General features: G+C 41.3%; 2 protein-coding genes across 9 annotated transcripts; both read right to left on the reverse strand.

Moving 5' to 3' along the window:
* Positions 1–4,771, reverse strand: impdh1a (IMP (inosine 5'-monophosphate) dehydrogenase 1a). 6 transcript variants are annotated; one of them, XM_068723216.1, is made up of 15 exons: positions 4,673–4,771; positions 4,041–4,089; positions 3,248–3,349; positions 2,990–3,064; positions 2,622–2,828; positions 2,418–2,505; positions 2,107–2,306; positions 1,822–1,912; positions 1,601–1,696; positions 1,345–1,488; positions 966–1,107; positions 723–866; positions 548–631; positions 245–261; positions 1–104 (listed from the first exon to the last, which is right to left on the reverse strand). In XM_068723216.1, exons 1-15 carry the CDS (start codon positions 4,768–4,770, stop codon positions 1–3), a joined length of 1,641 nt encoding a protein of 546 aa, XP_068579317.1. In that variant the 5' UTR covers position 4,771. The 6 variants fall into 6 exon arrangements, with proteins under 6 accessions (XP_068579317.1, XP_068579321.1, XP_068579319.1 ...); XM_068723220.1 differs by lacking the exon at positions 245–261 and having other exon boundaries at positions 83–104; positions 3,005–3,064; positions 4,673–4,770; XM_068723218.1 differs by lacking the exon at positions 245–261 and having other exon boundaries at positions 83–104; positions 4,673–4,770.
* A 2,410-nt stretch (positions 4,772–7,181) lies between these two features.
* On the reverse strand, positions 7,182–10,775 carry LOC137881432 (receptor-interacting serine/threonine-protein kinase 3-like). Of its 3 annotated transcripts, none has more exons than XM_068723376.1 (11): positions 10,693–10,775; positions 10,262–10,419; positions 9,832–10,141; positions 9,588–9,736; positions 9,283–9,491; positions 9,072–9,154; positions 8,900–8,963; positions 8,736–8,800; positions 8,377–8,422; positions 7,946–8,188; positions 7,182–7,868 (listed from the first exon to the last, which is right to left on the reverse strand). In XM_068723376.1, the coding sequence occupies exons 1-11, from the start codon at positions 10,693–10,695 to the stop codon at positions 7,855–7,857; spliced, it is 1,344 nt and encodes a 447-aa protein (XP_068579477.1). In that variant the 5' UTR covers positions 10,696–10,775; the 3' UTR covers positions 7,182–7,854. The 3 variants fall into 3 exon arrangements, with proteins under 3 accessions (XP_068579477.1, XP_068579476.1, XP_068579478.1); XM_068723375.1 differs by having other exon boundaries at positions 10,262–10,422; XM_068723377.1 differs by having other exon boundaries at positions 10,262–10,448.
* Positions 10,776–23,014: the final 12,239 nt, after the last annotated feature.

Here is a 23,014-nt window from a genome sequence, read left to right on the forward strand (position 1 = left end):
TCACATGCGCCCGGTGCATCTGCTCATAGCTGCTGGGGTTGGGACATTTGGTCCTGTTCGAGTGTTTCCTCTTCCTCCCGCCTCAGTAAAGTCGTTTCTCGTAACTAAGCATGACACAGAAAAAGAAGAGTGTAAGACTCTCCTGTGTTGAGATAACATTTCCCTGCTATAAAAGCAATATTGGATAGAGATGAATGAATGAAAAAAGAAGATGCAGGTGTGATAACCACATTGATGTACTTACATGGCACAAAAGAATATCTAATGTGACAGCATGGGTAAGAAAAGAGGAAGAGAGAAGACACAGATAAATTCCATTTGAAAGGTTTCTGACAAAGGTTTCTGAATACAAGTGAAGCCGACATGCATCATTAGTACCTTTACTATTGTACAATAAATATTCAGAGGAAACATACGATGACAGACTTCACCAAACTACCACTGCCACTGAAATATTCAAACAGTAGAAAGAGGAATACAGTAAAGAGACACATAGAATAAGAAGGGTTGCAGAGGGGGAAAGGTCTGAAACCGGGGATCCACTTACGAGTGGAGGCCGTGGACTCCTCCCTCCATCTGAGCAGACATGGTTCTCTTCTCAAACTTCAGCTCTCCAGAGTACATCATCGACCTGGTGCAAAGACACACAGCTCATATCTAAAGGCCCTTACACAATACAGACTTACACATTTGCGCACACACACAAACCATTTCACACTTACCGTAAAATGGATAAACTCTTGGCTCCTATGTCCTGACAGCCATGTTGGATACCAGCAATGAGGTAGGGAACAAACTTATGAATGGAACCTTTATCTTGTACTGATCCTGAGACGCCTTGAGCCACCTTCAGCTTATCGCCCTCACTGGATACACAAACACAATTTACACAGAGTTAAAGAGGTCATTGTGAGTTCTTATGAGCATGTATTTTTCTAAGGACCTCTGTAACCCCACTCCCTCACCTGAAGTAACGTTTCTGACTGTTGTTTTTCTCCATGGCATCCAAGGAGCCCATTCCTCTGTACTTTTTCAGACGGACGCCATCTGAAAAGAAATACTCTCCTGGAGCTTCAGTGGTTGCCGCGAGCAATGACCCCATCATCACTGAGGGCAGAAATATAAGAGGACAAAAATACAGGATGCGGTTATGCATATTGCCAAGGACAACAGGCAAAGACAAAAACAGTACACTGCTGTCTTTTGGTTAACAATCTAACAGTGACAGCACCTTCAGAACTTCTGACTCAAAATATTACACCGAATGTCCACTGGGTGATCCAAACGTAACACAAAATGTAAGACTTGAGTTAACAGTAGTACCCTGGAGGAAACATTCTCTACCTGTTGATGCTCCCAGGGCCAGAGCCTTCACTACATGTCCAACAGTCTGAATGCCCCCATCAGCAATTACTGGCACTCCAAAACGTCGGGCATACTCTGCAACCTTGTACACCGATGTACCTTGGGGCCGTCCACATGCCATCACTGAGGAACGAGAGCATAATATTGTGTGTTTTAGGTTTATCACACATAAACTAAGTTTTCAGTTTTTATCTTAAACCAACTGTTATTTACAGTACTGCACTTTTCAACATACCTTCCTGTGTGATACAGATAGAGCCACACCCCATGCCCACCCTCAGGGCATCCACGCCAGCATCTATGAGGTTTTTGGCCTGAGCAGCTGTCACCACTAGAGGGGGACAGACAAACATATAAGAGCTCAGTGTGGGAGAGAGAGGTATGAAAGGTTATACAAATAAAAAGTTATAGGGTGTTTACACAGCACAAATGCAGAAGAAGACGAGCAGAGCTTACCATTTCCTCCAACTACCTGTAGCTCAGGATATTTCTGTTTGATGTAGTTTATCATATTGATTTGATACACTGAGTTTCCTTGGGAGGAATCCTGTTAAAATCAAAAAGTTTCAATGAGAGATGAAGCACCTACTGTATCGAAGATTTTTGTTTAAATCGATAGGTAAATTAGAACAGTTCACGTTTAACAAAATAACCAAGAAACGCCAAAGCTATTACATTCATCCCATCTGAATCAAATCACAAATTAACCAAAAGCTGAATCAGATTCCATTTTAAACCTACCAGGACTACTACATCCACCCCGGCCTGCATGAGTAGGTCCAGTCTGTACTTGTCGTCCTCCCTTGTACCGATTGCAGCTCCACACAGCAGCTGTTTGCGGGAGTCCTTGGAGGCCAGAGGATAATCTCTGTTCTTCTTCAAGTCAGTCCTCGCAATGATGGCAACCAGCTCATCACTGTCATTTACTATGGGGAGTTTTCCTAGGAGAGTCAAAGTGTTAAATGAGTGACAGAAGAAAGAGAAAGGCCCAAGCGAGTCCAAGGGCTGGTTACTTGTGCTCTACTGTAGGGTGACCTACTTCACAGATTTACCTTTTTTGCTACGTTGCAGTATATCATTAGCCTCTTTTAGTGTGACTCCAGCGGGTGCAACAACTAAATCTTCTCTTTTCGTCATTGCCTGAATCAAAGCAGTAAAGTGCATGTATATTAATATACCGCCCATTTATTCAACAGCATATGAATGATGCATATATCGTGTTCTCACACACATAAACACATAAGCTATACACACACCTCCTCCAGGGGTCTGTCATGGTCCTTCTCAGACAGAAAGTCTATGTCTCTGGAGGTGACAATGCCAACCAGCTTGCTGCCCATCTTGCCGGTCTCTGTTACAGGGATCCCAGAGAAACCATGGCGTGTCTTTGCCTCAAACACGTCCCCCACTGTGTGTCGGGGACTCATCACCACCGGATCTGTAATAAAGCCCTGCTCAAATTTCTGACAAGAACAAAAACACAAGCGTTGAATGATTAGAGGCCATTCAGTGTACACTGTTTTCATCCTATTGTGAAAGAGGGTTGTCGTGGGTGCTACAGTGTCACAGATGAATATCTCAGTAAACTGTAAGTTCATGTGTTTGTCGCCTTGGTCCGTCTTACCTTGACTTTGCGCACCTCATTGGCCTGGAACTCAGCAGTACAGTTATGATGAATTATTCCAATCCCACCCATCAACTGAAACCAGCCAAAAAATAGGGACACGAGAGGAAATAATGAATTGATGAAATAACACTGAAAAGGTATCCAGGGGCCCTCAATGTTCTTGTGCTCTTGGAGCAGGATGATGTGAAACTGAATGACCAATCGGTTCTGGTGTGTGTGTGTTTGTGTGTGTAGTGCTGCAGTGCTAGTACTCACTGCCATGGCGATGGCCATGAATGACTCTGTAACCGTATCCATGGGAGATGAAATAAGAGGTGTCTTCAGGGTTATCTTCCTCGTCAACGCAGAGGTTAGATCCTAAAAAAAGGGGTGCATTTGGAAACAGAAATCCTTTCATGATGTTCAAAAACACTTAGAACAAACTAAATGTAAAATATAATCTAAAATGTTTTGCCTTGACCTACTGATGACATGATTTTCTACAAACAACGTCACCACAGTGTTGCAGCTGCAACACATTTGTTAACCAAATGTTAAGGCTGGTTTTTAATTTGTATTGAAAGAATAAACCAGTTTAGACAGATTCGAGGTTGACTTGTTGAATTCACCTGCTGAGTGCTGGATGACGTAAGTGTGTGTCTGTTTTGAACACCTGTTATCCAGCAATAACCCATGTGACCCAGGCATGAAATTAATTTAATGTCCCAGCAGAGCTTGCAAAGACGAAAACAAAGCAAGCCAAACAAACAATCTTGTGCTCAACGGAGCACAACAAAGAGTTCGGGATGAATTACAAGGGTAACAGCAAAACATGTGTGTGCATACAAACTATTGTCAGGAAATACCAGTAAACATTTGTTTTATTGAGGTCAAGGAAGAAGAACATGTTTGTGGCCCAAAGGAATGACATGACAGAAATAACATGAAAAAAGACAAACGTAACTGTTAATGTTTGTCCAAAGAAATAAAAAAAATGTAAACTGTGAACCAGTCAACAGCATCCAGTTTGTGGCTTGTGATATATAGATAACAGTGTAATGATACGTACCACCTCATCAGAAGTAAAATCTATGAAACCGGGGAGGATCAAGAAGTCACTGAAAAGGGAGACAAAACAGACACGTGTGAACACATCTCGCTTTGGAACTGGGAGAGTTAGACGTCTTTATGAATAATCAATATTACTCGTAACAATCACCATAAACAAGGATTATGCAGCTTTAGTTGTGTATGTGAACAGTACAGCGCAAATCATATTCCTGCAAAGCAGCATTTTATTAAACTTAGCTGACAGTGAGCAAACATAAGCTGTCAGCCTTTCAGCCCATTGCATTTATCCTCTGCACTCTGATAAACCCTGCATATAGCCTCCATTAAGGAAACTACACCGACACTCATTAACACACTGATACGTGCACAAACACTCACACACTGCTTTTAATGTCTGTGACCCCACTCAGAGTCATCCTTGAAAGTAGTATTACTCATAATAATCCTCCATATAAAGACCAAGCAGATGTGTCATCACTGATATTACTAAACATGTAATGGAAGCCATTGCATAACTTTAACGTGTGTTTCTATATGTGCACATGCACCTGTGTCAGTGTGTTAATACCATGACATGAGCCAGTAAATGTATCTCTGTTGTTTTTATGTTTTGTTTAGCATATCTCTTACTTGTATGTAAGTCCATCGCCGATGGAAAAGAGTTGTTGTGCTGTTAATCCATCTTCAGGAACATAACCTGTGCCTCCACTGATCAGGTAGTCTGCCATGCTAAAATAGAAAAAGGCACACGTGCACACAAGATGTAACTGAAAATATTAAGTACCAGGTCTGAATATTTGGAGGTATTTGGAGTGTAAAGATACAACAATGAATAGACACCTATTTGTATCATGTACATCACAGCATCATAGAATGAATTGTTCATACATCTAATGTCACAAAAAGAATGCATGTTTGTTTAGTCTGGGTATGTGTTCATCCCTTGTGCAAGACATGCACCTCTCTTTCTCACACACATGCTGTAGCCAGATCCTATTAGAAATAATGGAGCGTAGACAGGAAATGCTAACAAAAGCAATCCATTCTTGTCTTTGGAAACACTTTCAATACACCTGTGACGGCAGTGAAGTAGGTAAGAGGATTTGGTTGGCCGCAGTTAGCTGATAAACAGGCCTGTGAAAGCGCACAACCAACTCTGCTAGAAAAACGAAAACGTCCCAGTTGCTGCTGGAGATACACGTTATAAAGCTTCACCCCATCACAATCACAATCGTCAGAGAAGGGCATGACCTGACAGCATATGCAGTGCGGTGATAGGCTGAGCAAGAGTAGAGACTGACCTCTCTGGTTCATATCCAGCTTGGATACGTGTAGCACTGTAACGCTGGGCTGCAGTCTCATGCCCATGTCCATGTGGCATCGGATGGGCAAAGGACCCGTAGGACTGAGTTTGTTCCCCATCTCTGTTTGGGATGCGCGGCCGTGCTGGTTCCGTGTCCCCCACGATCCTCCGATAGTCGATTTGGTAAGTGTCCCTCTCCCCATCTCCAAACCGGTCATAACCATGACCCTCCATCTCTAAGAAATCCAGGGCTACGACCTCCACAGGGCCCCACCACCTCACTAACACACACACACACACACACACACACACACACACACACACACACACACACACACACACACAAACACAGACACTCTTCAAGCACTTCTGACGTGTTTCATTTGCACAGACGAAGTCACACTCTTACAAAATAAACAGTTGTCCCAGCCGCTTCCACACACAGCAACAAATTGCTGTTCAGTTATAAGCCCTAATGAACACCCAATGCTTTGAGTACATGTCCACACAAACACCTTTCAGACACACCTGACATCGGAGGAAGCTGTCTTGCCATCTGCTTTGTGGCAAGTGCAGCAGTTAAACCAGAACTGCCAGTATTAGCAGCAGCAACACAAATAATTTAAAACTGGGTTGTTTGCCCTGAGAATAGTTTGCATTCCAGTTTGTCAGCCCTCATCCCTGCAGTTTGAGGCCAGTTAGGCCCTCACACAGAGTTTTTAGCTAACCTGTTGATGAAGTCGACTATCTTGGCACTCCAAATTTAGAAATCCATGACAACCCCCAGCTGGAGGCATGAGAAGCCGCTGGAGAGGAGAGTCAGGTCTTACTTAGGTGGCAGAAATCCGTCCCCCTGGAGGCCCAGAACGCAGTGCTGCTTGGTTATCTGTGGAGCTTCTCTCCACTCCGTTCTCCCAGTGCCTGCTGAGCTTAACTCTGTTTCTGACAGTAGCAGACGTCACTCTCCCACAAAGAGGATTGGGAGCATTAATACAGCGGGGTGGGGTGAGATGGGTGTGTAGGGTGGAGTGAGGCAGTAGGACTGAGGAAGAGAAGGATAACGCTTGAACACACTTTCCCCTCGGAGGATTACCAGAGTCTAGAGGTGTGAGTTTTTTTCTTTTTTTTTCTCGCAAAGCTCAGGGAGACAGAGCTGTGAATGAGACAAAGGTCAAATCCCAGAATACTACTCCTCTGCCAGCTTTGCTCATTTGAGACAGAGAAGACAGACAGACAGACAGACAGACAGAAACAGACAGACAGAGACATATACAAGTGTCTGTGTGTACATGAAGACAGGCAAAACATGTTGTAATTGATTCTTCGGGACTGATGCTAAGAGTGGCTTTGGTTAACAATTGTCTATTTTACCACCACAAGTCAGAAAACAAATTAATGCAAGGAAACGTTACACAACTCTGTCTTGTGTTTATTTTTTATTTTTTGTTTTTCAGTCCTCTGTTTGGCTCAGTATTCAGTGTGAGTGTAGTGAACAACAATCCTATCAACTGAGACAGGAGAGCAACTTTGTTGATGGGATGCCCTCGACTCCATCATCTGCAGGTGACTGACAGACTGCTTGTGACAGTTACTGAGGGATTGAACCAGAAAAGCCTCTTACCCAGTCTCTCTCTCTCTCTCTCTCTCTCTCTCTCTCTCTCTCTCTCTCTCTCTCTCTCTCTCTCTCTCTCCCCCCCTCTCTACCTCCCACCCACTGGAGGACACAAGCAACATCCCCTCTTCATAATATTAATGGCATGATAATTAAGCCATATCCCCATCACAACACACCATGTTACTTTCTGAATGAACAGAAATAGAGCAGGTGAAGACACATTTTGAAAAAATATGTTTATTAAGATATTTTTTGTTTATTTGACAGGGTCAGTGCACACCTTCTTAGCTGTATGAGAGTTAACTTTAAGCTAATTTACAGCTGTAAACTCTGGGCAGGAAACAGAAAACAACATCTCTGTTACAAGACAAATTACAAGATAGTTAATATTCACTAAAACAATAACAACAAGATTTGACAACAATAAGAGACATCAAGTGTTTGAGTTTATTCTTGATGAGTACACGATTGGGTTGCTTTTAGCCATGATTTCATCTTGAATTTAAAATTAGGAAAGCTGCAGCACTCTTATATAACTTGGTACTGAGCTCTAAAAGTCTTTTTCTCGAATAGAGAAGGCTGATCTGCTAAACTCAGTAGATATATGCTGTATCGCACAGTCGCCTCTGTTGGTCGTCCTTGCTTCTATTATCTGTGATATGAACTCTTTCAATAGGGGAGAAACCAGATCATTGATCACCTAGTACACTAAACTAGCATTATCATTTATCCATGAATTGTTGTACAACAAGTAAAGTGTAGAAAAAATCTCAGCAAATGATATACATGCAAATGAATAAAAAAAGATTTTTTTTCACAAAAGATGAAAGTGTAGGAGGAGAAGCAGGGGAAGTCTTTGACACCTGCAGAAAATGCAGCAAGGCCACCGTTTCTTTAGAAACTGCCACCTGAGGGAAAAGAAAGTGAAATCAAAAAATTTGATTAAAATGTCATGTTTGGTCATTTTAGCAGGAGGAAATCCTACCGAGCCTCTTCACTAGTGCGGGCTGATGTTTTTTGAGGGCGTCGTAGAAGGCTGCTTTGACCTCTTCTCCTCCTGAATGTAATGACTTTTGATAAAGCACTCTCATCTGTTTCTGGGTTGTTACTGCAGCATCAATTAACGAGTAGGCTTCAGGGTGGACCATGTCTCCAAGCTCCTCTGTTATTGCCATTACCATGGCAACGTCTTGAATCAACGTTGCCTTGTTGACGTCAACAAACTTTGCTGTTTTAAAATACAAAAGAAGGAAAGCATGCACATGAAACACATTAATTCAATCATTAATGAGACTCCATGTGATTAAAGTGATACATGTCAATATCATGCTCATTTTAGATATTTTTCTTTACACACAGGAAACAAAGAGCTTTAATTAATTTCCATGACATCACTACAGAAACAAAAATACTCACCTTTATCTGTACTACTCATTCTTCTAGTAGAAATTCCAACACAATCCTGTAGGCAAAAATAAAAAGCTCTTTTAGCATTTTTTATTTTTTTTCCCTTTATGAGTAAATGATGTGTGGACTGACCATTCGCGTCAAAATAATATTTATTTAAATAATTAAAGAAAAAAATACTGTTAAAACTCAACAATATTTCTATTATCTCTCTTACGTCTCTTGATTATATTTTAGGTCTGACTGTAGGCTAAATGTTTTTGTTTTCTCCTCTCAAGACTACCTGGTTAAATAAAGTTACTTATTAGTTACTCATGGATTTGTTTTCAACTTCCTGTGAGGCAATGGTCAAATAGCATTTAGCATACCTGTATTGAAGACCTTTCAGGTTTTGTGAATGGGCCATCCACAGTATCATTTGACATTGACTGTTCTGAAAAGAAAAGAAAACATTGTATTTCATTCAGGAAAGTAAGAAATAATGTATGAGATTAAAACTCCCTCGACTCACAAACAGTATTGAACAATCTACCTGGTGTCTGAAGAGGAACATTGGAAGCCATGCTCATGTGTGATTGATTACTGGTTGGTGAGTTCTGAAGTAAAACAAGGAGAAAATACTATGTATTAAAGAAATCAATAAACCAAATCATGATTAATCTGCACTATATTTCAATTTGTGAAACAAAATTTATGAATTGTACCAGCCGTGTCAAGACTTGATCGACCGCATCACGAATTCTGTTCTCGTGCTTTGAAAACACATTGTCAGTGACTTTAAGGCAATCTGAAACAGAAGCAAAGTTACATTTTAAATATGTATCTGTCAAACTAGTCTACAAAAGGTTCATTTGATTTAAGCATATTGTTCAGACTAGAACATGTTGTAATATGGTGATAATGATGAACATTTACCTTTAAAGGGAGGCCTCTTGGCGGGACTGCCGTCCCAGCACCTCTTCATGAGGTCCACCAGTTCTTTCAACCCTTCCCTTTCCCTCATCAGGTCAATTCCTTGACAGCAAGGTCTGTCCCCTTTAGGGATCCTCAGTTCCACTCGATTGTAATCAGCCAATGGATAAGGCTCTTTACCAGTGATAATGGACCAGAGCAGGATACCATAGCTAATCAAGAGAGAGGAAGAGATTTTCAGTAACATGTTAATGCTGTTAAAGTTTTTACCATATAGAGTAGAATTTTGTGTTAATGTTATGTCTAACCTGTATATGTCAAAAGAGCGGACAGGGTCATATGATACTTCAAAAGCCTCGGGAGGCATGTACTTGTATGAACCTCCGATCACGCCGCTTGTTTCTCTGTTGCTGTTCAAAGCACTGGTGGAAACTCTGGACAGACCAAAGTCTGCTAGCTGCAGAGAAAGAAGGGACACATAACATCAAACAAACAATGAAATCAGCCTCATAGTTGACTTAAACATAGAAGTTCAGGTCGAAGGCACTCTACCTTGGCGTTGAGATCGTCATTCAGCAGTACATTACTTGGCTTTAGGTCATGGTGCATAATTTTCTGTGAATGGAGGAAGTTTATGCCTAAAGCCACTTCATGGGCCAAGCGGCAGACCAGGGGCCACACTGGAGGGCCAGAGAGGTGCTTTTGCAGGGACTGAACAGATCCTCTCATCATGAACTCCATCACTAGTCCCTGTTGCGGGAATGTTTCTCCAAGCGGACATCCCTGATAGGTTCCATAAAGTCCCACCACAAACTTACAGGAACCCTTATCCATATGATAAGCCTCGTCACACAGTGACATGCTCCAATGAGGCAGGGGATTGTTGAAAGGAGTAGAGAGAAAGCAAAAGAGCTCCTTAACATGTGCATGACTTTATCATTTAAAAGTTAAAGTTATAGAAAAATTGCAGATATTTATTTACCGAACACCATCATGAAGTATCTTAATGGCCACATCAAAGCACCAGTCCTTGTGCCTGGCCTTGTAGACACGACCAAATCCCCCAGAGTCAACTAGCTTCCAGTTCTCCAAGTGTTTGTCACCAACTGGTTCAGTCTTGTGGCTCAGCAGCTCCATCTCCTGCTGGATTCAGGTAGAACAACTGCAACCTCAAATATATTACAAAGAACGGAAATAATTATAGAAAAACCTACTAAATATAAAAAAGTGGTTTGATGGCTGCCTAGACATTTGCTTTTATACACTATGCTATAATTACAGTGCCATAGCTTTTACACTCGGATATTAGAGCAACGGCAGCTTTTGGTTGTAAAGACACTGAAAACATGTTGTACTAACATGTCCCTTCGGTTTTGTTCTGGGTACTTTATCAAAAAGATGGCTTCTACTCACCATGTATCTCCTCAACTGTTGTCCACATAAAGATCCAAGAGTTAGTTCATACCAAAGCTGTGTCAAATCAGATATGAGTTTGAGTTTCCTGTCTCAGCATGAAGCTGTAGTTGAGGGGAGGAGTTTAAACTGAAAATAATTTGAGTTGGCTAGCTGGGGAGAAAGTAATGTGGGTCACATTTCCTGTTGTGATGACAGAAAATTATGTATTTAAATGAATGAAATTGGAGAAAAGCTGCATAAAAATACCCACAAAGTTGTAATTTCATTTCAGGGAATGGTTAGAATGTGCTGCTCATATCACAGCCAGAAAAAAGTAATTATATTAAATAGACTCAAATAACACACATCAGCATTAAATCTGGCATCATTAGAATACTGATTTTTCTGAAATACAAACTGGATTATCGTTCCTTTATCTTACTATTTTTATAGCATCTATAAAAATGCTGTGACACATCTTTGGACTTCCTTGTGATACATGAGTGGTAGCAAGCATGCACTGTGAGAGGAAGTTACGGAGGGCACAGCTCAGCCTTATGTGCTTTCTGAATGGGTTGGAGCTGTGGTAAGAAACTTCCCATTGAAAATCTGGAAATCTCTTATCTTTAGGCGTGATCTAGCAAGCTTTGCTGAGACTGACACAGCATCATTTATATTAGTCAATAAATGTGATCTTGTGAGTAAATGGGAATTATTCTTTGGCAGTTGTTTTTTCTACACTCTGAATAGTGTCTTCATTTTCTTTTGTTAGACAATTGTTTAAGTAAGACATTTAAAACAAGAAGGATAACAGACATGTAGATCAACTAGTTCTTAACCTGCAGGTTATTTTAAGAAGAAGAAGAAGAAGAAGAAAATGGATAACAAAAGGTATTACGTGATTAACTATTATAAAAGAAATTCTTTGATTGTTAAAACTCTTTATTCAAGCATAATGCTGGGATTATGTACCCAGCTGATAAACCAATAGAAACATGCATGTCCATACATTTCTTCACAATAAAGATAATTATATTTTCATTACATTACAGCAGACACTTTTATCCAAAGTGACTTACAATTCAGATTCTATCATACCGTAGGCACAGCTACAGGAGCAAAATCGGGGTTAAGTGTCTGGCTCAAGGACACATCGACATGCGACTAGTAGAGCCGGGGATCGAACCGCCGATCCTCTGAGGACGGCCGCACTCTCCACTTAGCCACAGTCGACCATTAATCAGTTAATCTTAGCTGGTGCTACTTGATTGCCCTGAGCTTTATTTCCTGCTACAGCCTTCATTATTTGTATGACCTCATGATTTCCTACCTTCCCTCTATCTCTCTCTCATTAGAGACAAAAGCCACGCTGTGACTGTTTTCAGTCTAAATTATTTATGCCAAACACCGCTCTAAAAGAAATCCCAGTCTGGAGCCCAGGTGTCTGTGAACATGACAGCTACCATGAATCTAAATCATATGTGCACAAACACACATGCACACTCTGTTCATTAAGTGAGCTGAGGTGTATTTACTCGCAATCCCATGCTCCCTTGCTGTTTCGTCCGGGCATCGATAGGCGCGGTCTGCTGTCGCTCTCTGCATTTCCATTGCTCTCTCCCCTCCCTCTTCACCCCCCACCCTCATTTATGCTCGGCACAGTGTGGACCCCTCTCACCAGTGGCTGCTCTCTCCACTCTATCTCTCTCCTCCTGGCGGCTTGCTTACCTCACCCTCTGCCCCACTGAAAACTGTCTGATATATGAGGCAGAGGATCAGCCTGCAGCAGATCTCTCTGTGCTGGATCTCTGAGTGGAGAGGTGAGCATTTGTCTTTCCCACCACAGTAGAGGAGAGCTTTATAGACTGGGGAGCATCACTGATGCAGGTTACATCCTGTGGAGCAGCGACAGGACAGCCGAAATAGACCGAAAACCCACATGCACGCCTGGATGTGCTTTGTGTTGTGAGGAGAGTAGACTGGAAAAGGGAGGCAGAAGGCAGCAACAGAGGGAGGGGAGCATTTAGCAAGAGGCGCCCGAGTCAGAGGGGTTTGGGGGAGGTGGGCGTGGGGTCTGCGGGGAGTGTTTTAAAAGTGAAAGGAGGAGTGTGTGTGTGTGTGGGGGGGGGGGGGTCTGCTCTGCTCTCAGATCAAAGAACTGGAAGGAGGATTGCTTTTACGCTCAGTCTGAAGAGTCGCAGAGAGACTGGGGAGTTACAGGCTCTCCAGGGACTGTGGCATTACAATTAGAGACCAGAGGCTGTCTGCAGCACTGACTGAGAGACAGAGGGAGGTGGTTGAGGACACAGATTGGGAGGACCAGTCAACCGACTTCAGCTGGATGGAGGAGAGCTTGCTTCCGGCGTGAAGACTTAGAATAAGAGGAACGAGGAAGAGGATAAGGAAGAGAGTCCGTCTGGCAAATTGGCGACATTCCCTTTTCACAAAATCCATAGGAGGATCCCATCATGGCTGTCCAACTCATGCCTGAATCAGCTGTGTGTTTGCTCATGGTGAGTCTCGGAGGGGTATAGTATTGCAGACGCTGTCTACTGTCTGTCTTTGTTTCTTTCTTTCTCTGCTGTGCCTTTCTCTCATCACTCTCTCCTGATGGCAAATGTTCATGCAGCCACTAACACAGGAGGTGAGCTGTCATATCATTGAAAGGGATGTTGAATGTTTGCTCCTGCCCTTTTACTACCATCTACGAGCCCCGAATCCTCCAATAACTTCCTAGTGAGGCTCTCAAGCTGGTTTACGTAGTGCATCCAACTCAGAAAACTTCAGCTTTTGTCTAACTCCTCCACGTGTTCAACTACTGCAGTGGTGAAGTATGGGAGAAATCCCACACTGACCACTGCAGGCATTGGGATGTGGTGCTGAACATGGTTTCCGTGTCGGAGGCAGATGTCATTTACTGTAATTTGACTTTTTATATGGGTGCGAAAATGGCATGTGTGTGAAGTGCATGTAAATAAGATGCTGCAGGGGTGTGAGTGTGTGTGTGTGTGTGTGTGTGGGGGGGGGGGGGCTTACGACCATTTCCCATCTCCAAGACTTAATCAATTCAAACACACACTATGGAGAAGACTGCAGCCCATTGCAGAGGATTTTCTTGTTAGTGTAGAATCCAGTCCCTCACTGACATGAAACAGATTGGCTTGGCTCGGCCTGGTTCAGATCTAGCCATAGAGAGCAATGAAATAGAAACACACAACATGCGTCAATCCATAGAACTCCTCTCTGCCCCATGTCCGGCTGCACAGTGATACAAAGGCAGGGTGGCTTTGCTGCATGTGTAGAATACAGATAAGGCACGGACCCCTCTGATGATAAGCTTTAATGAATTGAAAGTACACCCTTATATGCAGGGCGACTTTGTGTAAGAGCTCTTGTTCTGCTCATTCTCATTCTATAGTGTTGGCATTCTGCAGTCCCATGGGGAGTCATGCATCGCCGCACTACCTGCTATCTCCACCTGTCACGGCTGTCTGTTACTATGGCGATAGGCCATGCACCCCACTCGAGGTAGAGGAAGCAGCAAAAGGAGCAGAGTGCACTAGATGATGGACAGGGCAACGGAAGGATGGAGAAAAAGGAAGTGTGAGTGATGAGGGCAGGAATAAGAAGAGAAGGAGTGACTAATAAAAGGAGGAGAAAGTGAAAGTGGGATTTTTTTTCACCACAGAAAGTGGCACACTACAACAAATATTATCACATTTATAATAATAGACTTGTCCTTAAGGTTTTTTGTTTTTTAACCTTGTATTGCATGGAGACAGTTGGTGTCCCTTGACTCCATTTTACACCATTTTACACCATTAGCATAGAGGGCGTTCCTTACAAGTGCTCTTTCTGTCATAGCCGACAGGTCGTGTCCCCCCAGCTCACACAGGAAAACTAGCTTACTGTCATAACTTTTCACCGTCACTTTCTCTATTTTGTTTCTTTTGTCAATAAGCAAATCACTTAAATATTGTAATCACTGGCTTTTTTGGTGATTACAATATTTGTAATATATAATATATATAATAATTCGCACAGACAGCACAACAAATAACCCACATCACCCACACAAAACATTCACAAATCATTTTCATAGATAGACTCACTCACCAAGCTCAAGCTAGATTTGGCAGGATGTGACCTCATTCAGTGACCACAAATTATGTTTTCTTGTTTCCTGCAATGGCTCATACAAATAAAATAAGTGCAGTACATTTTGCTCTAGTTCTCCTCTGGGCTTTATTGGTCTGAAACTAATGTGATTGGCCCAGACTTACTCTAGCTCAGCTATAAAACCAAATGGTCTCATGTCTGTTACAGACTGGACCAAGAGCGGGAGACTATTGCATGAGAATCATTGCTAGAATCCAAGTATTGCTATGAATGGGTTGGATCAATAAAATACTATGGGAGGAGAAATGTAGTCTTAGGGGATTTATGTTTTTTTTTAATTGCACTTCATCATCACAGATGAATTAGATATGGTATGTTTTATATATATATATATATATTGGGATTTCATGCCAATTGTATCGAAATGGAAAGACATTGCATCGCTCTCTCTCTCTCTCTCTCTCTCTCTCTCTCTCTCTCTCTCTCTGTGTCTGCTCTGATGGGTTTTTGTTTTAGCAAAAGGATGAAGGGATCAATAACAAGTCTGTCTCCAGCTAAGACACACATAGACATACTGTCATCTGATATTGGAACAGATCACAAACTAGATGGTATCATTTGACATCAATGTCATGTTATAGCTTTACTGCCAAGATTTTTTTCACAGGGATTTCCTTTATCTTGCACCTAAACTGAAACTTGACTACTGTACAATAATTGTGTTTTTTTTTTTATTCTGGATTTGAGATTATATGAAATTATTTCCTGTTAGGGATCAAACTAATGTGTGTGCTCTTGATTGTAGAATTTCTTTTTTTACTTTAAATCAGAACTGGAGCAGCTATAGTCCTTACTGAGCCGATTAGCCTCACTCTTCAGGGCTCAGAGAAGAGCAGCTATCTCCAAGATGGATAAGCCTTGTGGGGCTGCCCTGATGTACAAAATGAAATGCCAACAAATTAAACTGAAAAATGGGTTTTTCTAAAGAAGTGCTTCAAACCTGCACCTTTTGATGAACATATGGGGGTAAATAACAGCAATGATTACAAACAAAATCCAACAACATCTCTCAGGCTTCAGGATTTAGTTTTTTTTTGATGCAGCTAATCCAGGGTTTATCATAAATTGAACACATGCTGATAAAGTGTCACATGGAATCATAATTAGAGACGGAGATGAAGCTGTCAAAAATGGGAACACGGTTTATTCCAATTTTCTGCTCTGGCTCGTCTTGTTTCATTTTTGCAGATCTCTTGTTCAGAGTGTCTGCCTTTTTCGACATGCAGGGGCAGTTGATCAATATGCATTTCGCTATCTGTTACACTGGGCCGAGTGAATGCTGCTGAGAGAAAGCAGGGCAGCTTGGTATCTTGACACACACAGAAGCTAAGTGGATTATCTTCATGTTGCTGGAGGGTTCTGCTCTGCATAGAGTGAGGGAACAGCAGCTTCCTCACTGATGCAGCAGTGTACATGTTGGAGCTCTTCTGCATGTTTTCTGCAGGAGATGCAGGACATCATCGCGCACCTGCCAAAGCAATTCTTACCAAATGTGTGTGGCTAGAACATTGCCCGTTGTGAAGTCATGTGGATCACCGTATAACGGAGGTGTTATTTATACTTGAGCACACATCCAGCTGTAAGAACCACTCAGAAAGAGAAGCAACCCCAAAAACAAAGACCTTATGTTGCCCTTCATTTTGTCGTCCATGTCTCTTCATTACTATCCCTCATTCAATTATCCTGTCGCTGAGGATGGCGGCCAGATGACTCAGTGTGATCAAGCTAGAGGATTCATTCAGTGGTAATCAAATCATTGCTTATGACGTGATGTACTGACTGTGCGTGTGTGTGTGTGTGTGTGTGTGTGTGTGTGTGTGTGTGTGTGTGTGTGTGTGTGTATACATGTGACTTAATAGAAATGTGCAATAGTTTGAGTCAAAAGGAGTGCTTATCCCTCAAAAAACTTGACACACTGAAACATGAGTTGTTATTAGTGTTTGGAGATTATTCATGATTAAGATTATCATTGTAGTTTCCATTCCTGATCTGATGCCCACTACGATAGAGCCGCCAGCATACACATGGAAGAGGGTTGAACAGTATGGGGAGGGTTAGCAGAATGACATCATACTGAAAGGATTGATTACTGCCCTGTTACAATGGTAGAGGAGGAGAAGCAGATAACATTTTGTGTGTCTGTATGTAACTGTGGAAATGAGTGTTTGGTGCTTTTGGTGTATCTGGTCTGAGCGACCACATCCAGTGATTCAGTAATTCACATCTCATAATCTTTTAGCTACACAATGAAATGGAGTCAAAGTGTCACTTTTAAATGTGCACACAACGCACACATTTATCACTGCCACTACTGAAAGTAACCTAATGTCGAGGAGCTCCTGCTGAATCAGTTTATACACTTTTCATATATTCCTACCTCTTATGGGTGATTATAGGCTATGTATGAGAAACACAGGCACAGATGGCATTTCCTTATTTTTTTCTTTTACTGATGTTGTCTCAGTATCTGCCACTTTATATTCTTGTCCCACTGCAGGAAAGTCTTGTGCTTTTTCTTTCTCTCCACTTCCCTTTTTGCTTATTTGTACCGTGCTAGTTTCACTATAATAAATAAAAAACAGAATAATTGTCCAGTTAATCATTTTCTTAAAGCTGCAGTCAGACTGCAGAACAGTCATGCTTGAGTGATGCTAAGAGCTGGTTCTGCTGATGTCAGCTAACTAAAGCTCTGTACTGCAGTGGGAAAGAGACACGTTTACTTTACAACAGAAAAAAAGGCTTTTTCACACCTCATCATGCTCATGTTCAATCTGCTGTTTCTTTTAAGACAATGCAATCAACAGTGTTATTTAATAAACTTGGCTGGTTGTGTTAAGTGTGAAAAATATGAATATTAATAAGGTAGTGTGTTTTCAGAAGGGATATGCCTACAATACAAATGAAGTCTGTTGTGTGAGGTTAGATTATTTAAATTCTACACAGCTTCACTTTAAGCAAACATGCATTATAGGCCTATACAAAATTAGAAACCTTGTATACTTATAGTTCTGAAATATGTAATACATGTGACATAGTAAGGGTCATGATATAAGGAACTGCAACTACCAAGATTTTAAGTTTGTATGTCTCTATACTCGAAAATTCTCCACCTCTTTAGAATAAATTAATCTTATTGGTTTTGGATGTTTCTGTTTCTGTTTTTGTTTTGCTCATTGCATTGTGTATGAGTGCATCTCAATGACATGCAAAGCACCTTTGATGCTCTAGTTTCTACAATAATGGAATAAACTTTAGTACTGTAATAAGTAACTAAGTAAGTTGTAGGTCAGTATTTCACATCCCTCAAGCTGTCACATTGTCAAATGCTTAGTCAACGTGTCAGATTTTATATCTTCCCTTGATCCAAACCTATGGGAACAAAAACAAACTAACAACAAACATCTTTCACTGCCAGAACTAAAAGTGATCTTGAGCCGGTTTCATATGTATCATAGTCATGTATCAACAGATATTTCATTATTGTTGTTTAGTTTTTTTTACTAATGTGGGTTTTTGTCCTGCTACAGAAAATATTGTACTTCTTCTCCCTCCTCACTTCTCTTTTTGCTTATTTGTACGGTGTTTTTCTTTAATAAACCAAAAAAATTTAATTATTTTCCAATTAATCATTTTGCTAAAGCTTCAGTGTGAATGCAGAACAGGTATGCTTGAGTGATTTTAGGAATTGAATCAAGGTCGAATGTAAAACTATTTGCTGTGTCCACAAAGTCATGGTCACATCTCAGGTTTGATATTGATTAGAGCATTGAATCTCTTTTGTCAGCTTTGTAAGATGTCCATGATCACAGAATTGATTGGCCTGTTTAAGATCAAAGGGGCATCATGAAGAAATCCTGCTATAGGCTGGATTAGGTGGTAAGATTTGTTCATTACAGAATTTAAACATATTTCTTGAATGTGTTATGATTTACCAAGAATTTCACTTGAGAAAACATGTAAATGAGAGAAAAAGCGGGTAACCAAAAGCGCAAACGAGAGAAATGGTTTTCACCTCTCACTACATGCATAAATGTATAAGGATTGGTGTGTGTGCATACTATTAAATCTTCTGAGCTGTTTACACTGCAGCCTGTTTAAGGACTATTGATGAGCTGTAGAGGTGAAGGCGCCTCAATTCTAATTGACTTCACCAGAGTATCTGCTCGCTCAGCCGTGGTCATTTGTGTGTTTGTGTGGGGTGTAGCGAGGGGAAGGTCTCAGGTGTGAATATGTGAAGTGTTTGCAGTGTGTGTGTGTGTGCGCAGTGCATCCCTTCCTGCATGTTAATGTATGTGGCAGGCTCTCAGTGGAGTGTGACGGCGTTCGTTGTGCATAGGCTGATCGGCTGTGAGCCAGGTTATCAACTGACCCTATCTTGTGTCGGTAATGAGAGGAAGGGGTTAATGTAACAGCCATTAATGAGCAGGACGTGACCCAGCATGTGCAAACAGGCAGATGCTCATCAAAGTCTCTCTGGCTTCATCCTGATGTTTATTAGGGCTCTCCATCTCTGTTCTGGGTACCTCTGCAAGGCAACTGAGATGAATTTGCTCAGATGAAACAAGGCTCGCTAATTATGCAAATCTTGGGTGGATGCGGTCTATGGGTTTGTACATAAACGTGGGCAGAGATGTGTAATTGCATTCACTGTACTATACTGGTCATTTCACATTGATTGAACAGCAGCACGTGAAAGAGCTGCATCTTTCTTTCTTTCTCACCCACACACGCTTTTACATTTATACACTACCCGTGCACTCACACATGACCAACCATATGGTGCAGTCAATCAATGCTTCCAGAACAAACACACAAACATGTTTAGATGAGATTCCTGCACTGACTTTCGGAGATTTCTATCTTATTTCAATTGGCTGGCAGTATATTACCCCTGGCAAAGCCCATATACGACATTTATCTGACGGCTGTCCGCTTTAAGGTCAAGCTGCCGGGTAAATAAACCTTTCAGGGTAGATAAATGAGGGTTTTCTGCTCGCTGTTGCAGCATCAAAACACAATAAGCTCAGTGTATTCCAGTTTAATCAATCATGGCCGAATCTGAGGCAAGTCCCTGGGTATGGTTTAGGTGCACTGCATTCACCAGCTGAAGAGTTCAGTTATTATTCTCTGTCTACTGCTTTGCGTCTGGTTGTAGATCTGATATTTTGCCTTTGATCTATGTAAACTGTCTATGAACCAAATTGTTGTGAATTTATGTAGTGGGGGGAAAAAAGTGGTTGAGTTAGATTCACATTTTTGGTTTTCTGCTGATCTGCTGCGTGCTTGTTTTTAATGTCATGAATACATAAATTATTTTCTAGGGCAATGGCGGTATCACATTTGCAAGGTGCCACCTGTCACGTGTGCCAGAACGCAGGTTTAGGGGAGGGGTGGCAGGGTGGCATGGGAGGCGGAGAGTAGCAGAGGTACCAGGCGGTCTGATTGGCTCACCATCTGTCTCTGGGACTGAGCAGATGTCTGAGTAGAAAGACCAATCTCTACTTGCTTCCAAGTACACTTTCTCTCCCTTTGTGTGTATTACTTCTGCTATAAATGCATGCATGGGTGTGTATAATTTTGTGTGTGCACTACAGTGTGCACTCTTCTGACGTTTTACACTCTGGTTGACACTGGTCCCAGTGGGACTGATTGTCTGCCATATGGAGTGAGTTAACAGAGAACAGGTCCTTGTCATAATGAAGAGCTGTCTTGTTAGCAGCACTTACAGGATGGACTGCCAGGGAAGCTAATATGACCCCTGAAACACTCCACATTAGCAATATTTAACCTTTACTAAAAATAATAATAATAATAATATGAAATCTTGATCAAAATGAGAAGTAGAGAGAAGGGCTTTGTTTTAATCCCTTACCCACTGTTTCACACCACCCTCTCTTGAACCAGGGTTCCAATGTTCATCAGGATTAATTGAGTCTCTAATTGCTAATTTCAAATTTTTACAAAAAATAAAAAAATTTGTATTCTTATATTTAAATCAAATCATATTTACTTCATGTAAAACAAAATATAATGTTTGCTTATAAGCTTGTACCAACCAAGCCCGCCCACTTTTTAGCAGTCCAATCAAATGCAAAGGATTTGATTTAAATCCCTCCTGCACTGTACACCGCTCAAATATTTAGTTTTACTGGGGAATACCTGCAGTACCGAATGCTAAAGACAGTCTAACTTCCATTTGACTGGGACTTTAAACAGGTTTTTTAAGATGTAAACTAAACTATACTGAACACATCAATTCTGGTTTTAATATTCTTACCACATTTATAAAAAATAGGCATGTCATTGGTTAAAAATGGCTCAACACGCCATCCACTGGCCAGTGGTGAAATAGGTTGGGACTTTTTGTTAAAGTGAGCCACTGTGCCAGACATGAAGTAAAACCTTCAGACTAGAGAAGGGTGAAGGACTGGAGTATATAAAAGAATTGCAGCACTTATTATGCAGACTAATGGTTTGATAGCATTTCTGTTTTCTGCAGTTTTTGCACCTCTTTGCAATTGGAGGTGAGGTGCCATGGCCTGCATATTAGTATTCTACTGTAGGTAACAATTGCAGTGTCTTTACTCTATAATATGTTTTTTGGACAGTAGCTCACACATTTTTCACCATTGAGAAACAACTGTCGGAAACAATCACACACCTTTTGGCTCATATAGTGAAAACTAAGAAAATGTTCTGAAAATATTTTATATTTTAGGTGTTGGTCTGTTTGTGTGCTTGAGACGTGGCTCATAATGGTAGTCGTGGAGAATTACCTACTGCTTCTATTTTGCTTAAACCGGAGGAGGAGGGCAAACACCTACATCCTGTTGCAACATGATTTCTGAGAAATGTGTCTTGGGACATGTGTGGGACCATGTCTAATGGTGTCACAATGAACAGTGAAATGCCTACACTAGTTCCTTTTTTGACATATTTTTTTTTTTTATTGATTGATTGAGATGATGTAAAGATCATACTAGCCGAAACATGATAGCAGAGCTGTTAAATGATTTAGAAAAGTAAGGAGATATTACCACCACAGATTTTAAAGATGATTCACTGTGGAGCCATGGCAGAAGCAAGATGATGAAAGAGCAGGACACGTGCAGTTAACTGTTTATTGTAGCTTGTAGCTTCTTTTTTCTGCCTCTAGAGGGAGATAAAGACCTTTGAATCAGATCTAAACGAAGTCTTTTATTTTCCTCAAGGAAATAGTACAATGTGCTTATTTGTGCTTTTAATGGTGCTCTATGAATTTTGCAAGGTTTAGTGGATCCCTGGAGGCTGCAAAGTGTCTTTGTGTTGTGTCTTGTTCTTTGACTGGCATTTCTTCAGGTGGTCTGAGCACAGTTGCATAGTTAAAACATGCAACCCCTGCAGTTATGAGCAGCTCAGGAAGCAGGAAGGTCAACAGTGAATGCTTCTCCTCAGCAGGTTACTGTTAATGGCATCCCCCCCATGAGTCCGTTCACCGTTACACACACACACACACACACACACACACACACACACACACACACACACACACACACACACACACACACACACACACACAAACACACACAGGATATAAGCAGTTCACAATTGTTACTATTAAATGAAGTCTGCTTTTTGTCCCAGTTAATGCAGCTGGGTGTTGCTAATAGGCTGACAAGCTGGTGTTATGACTGATTGATTACTGATATCAGAGCCGCTTATTTCAGCATTACATAACCTTAGTCACAATAATCCCCTCTGTAATGCATAATATATTACCCAGCAGACACACACACCAGCCAGAAGCCAATCTAAGCATTGCTTCAAAGCCACATGCCATCTAAGTATACGCACCGATTTTTACCAAATCCTGTTTCAAACAAATAAGATACAAATAAAGTTACTCCATTTCATCTACGACACTGTAGAAGCCAAAACCCACCAAACTATAGATATCAGAGGAACTGCCCAATGCACCCAGTCTTTTCGTGCTGACCACTGAGCCATCAGGAGTTCCTTGCTCATAAGGACATCTCAGCAGCAGCTAATGAGAGAGGCGAGCATTTTACCCTTCTGCTTTTCTCATCAGTGTTGTGTCTACATGGTCACGAAGACGTCTGCTTCCTCAGTCATAAGCAACTGCTGCTTGTGAAACTTGCTCTCACATTCTCTGTCTGACCAT

The sequence above is a fragment of the Cebidichthys violaceus genome, unplaced genomic scaffold (genome assembly GCF_023349555.1).
Source record: "Cebidichthys violaceus isolate CVI_PGR_0920_01 unplaced genomic scaffold, fCebVio1.0.p SCAF_3, whole genome shotgun sequence".
NCBI lineage: Eukaryota > Metazoa > Chordata > Actinopteri > Perciformes > Stichaeidae > Cebidichthys > Cebidichthys violaceus.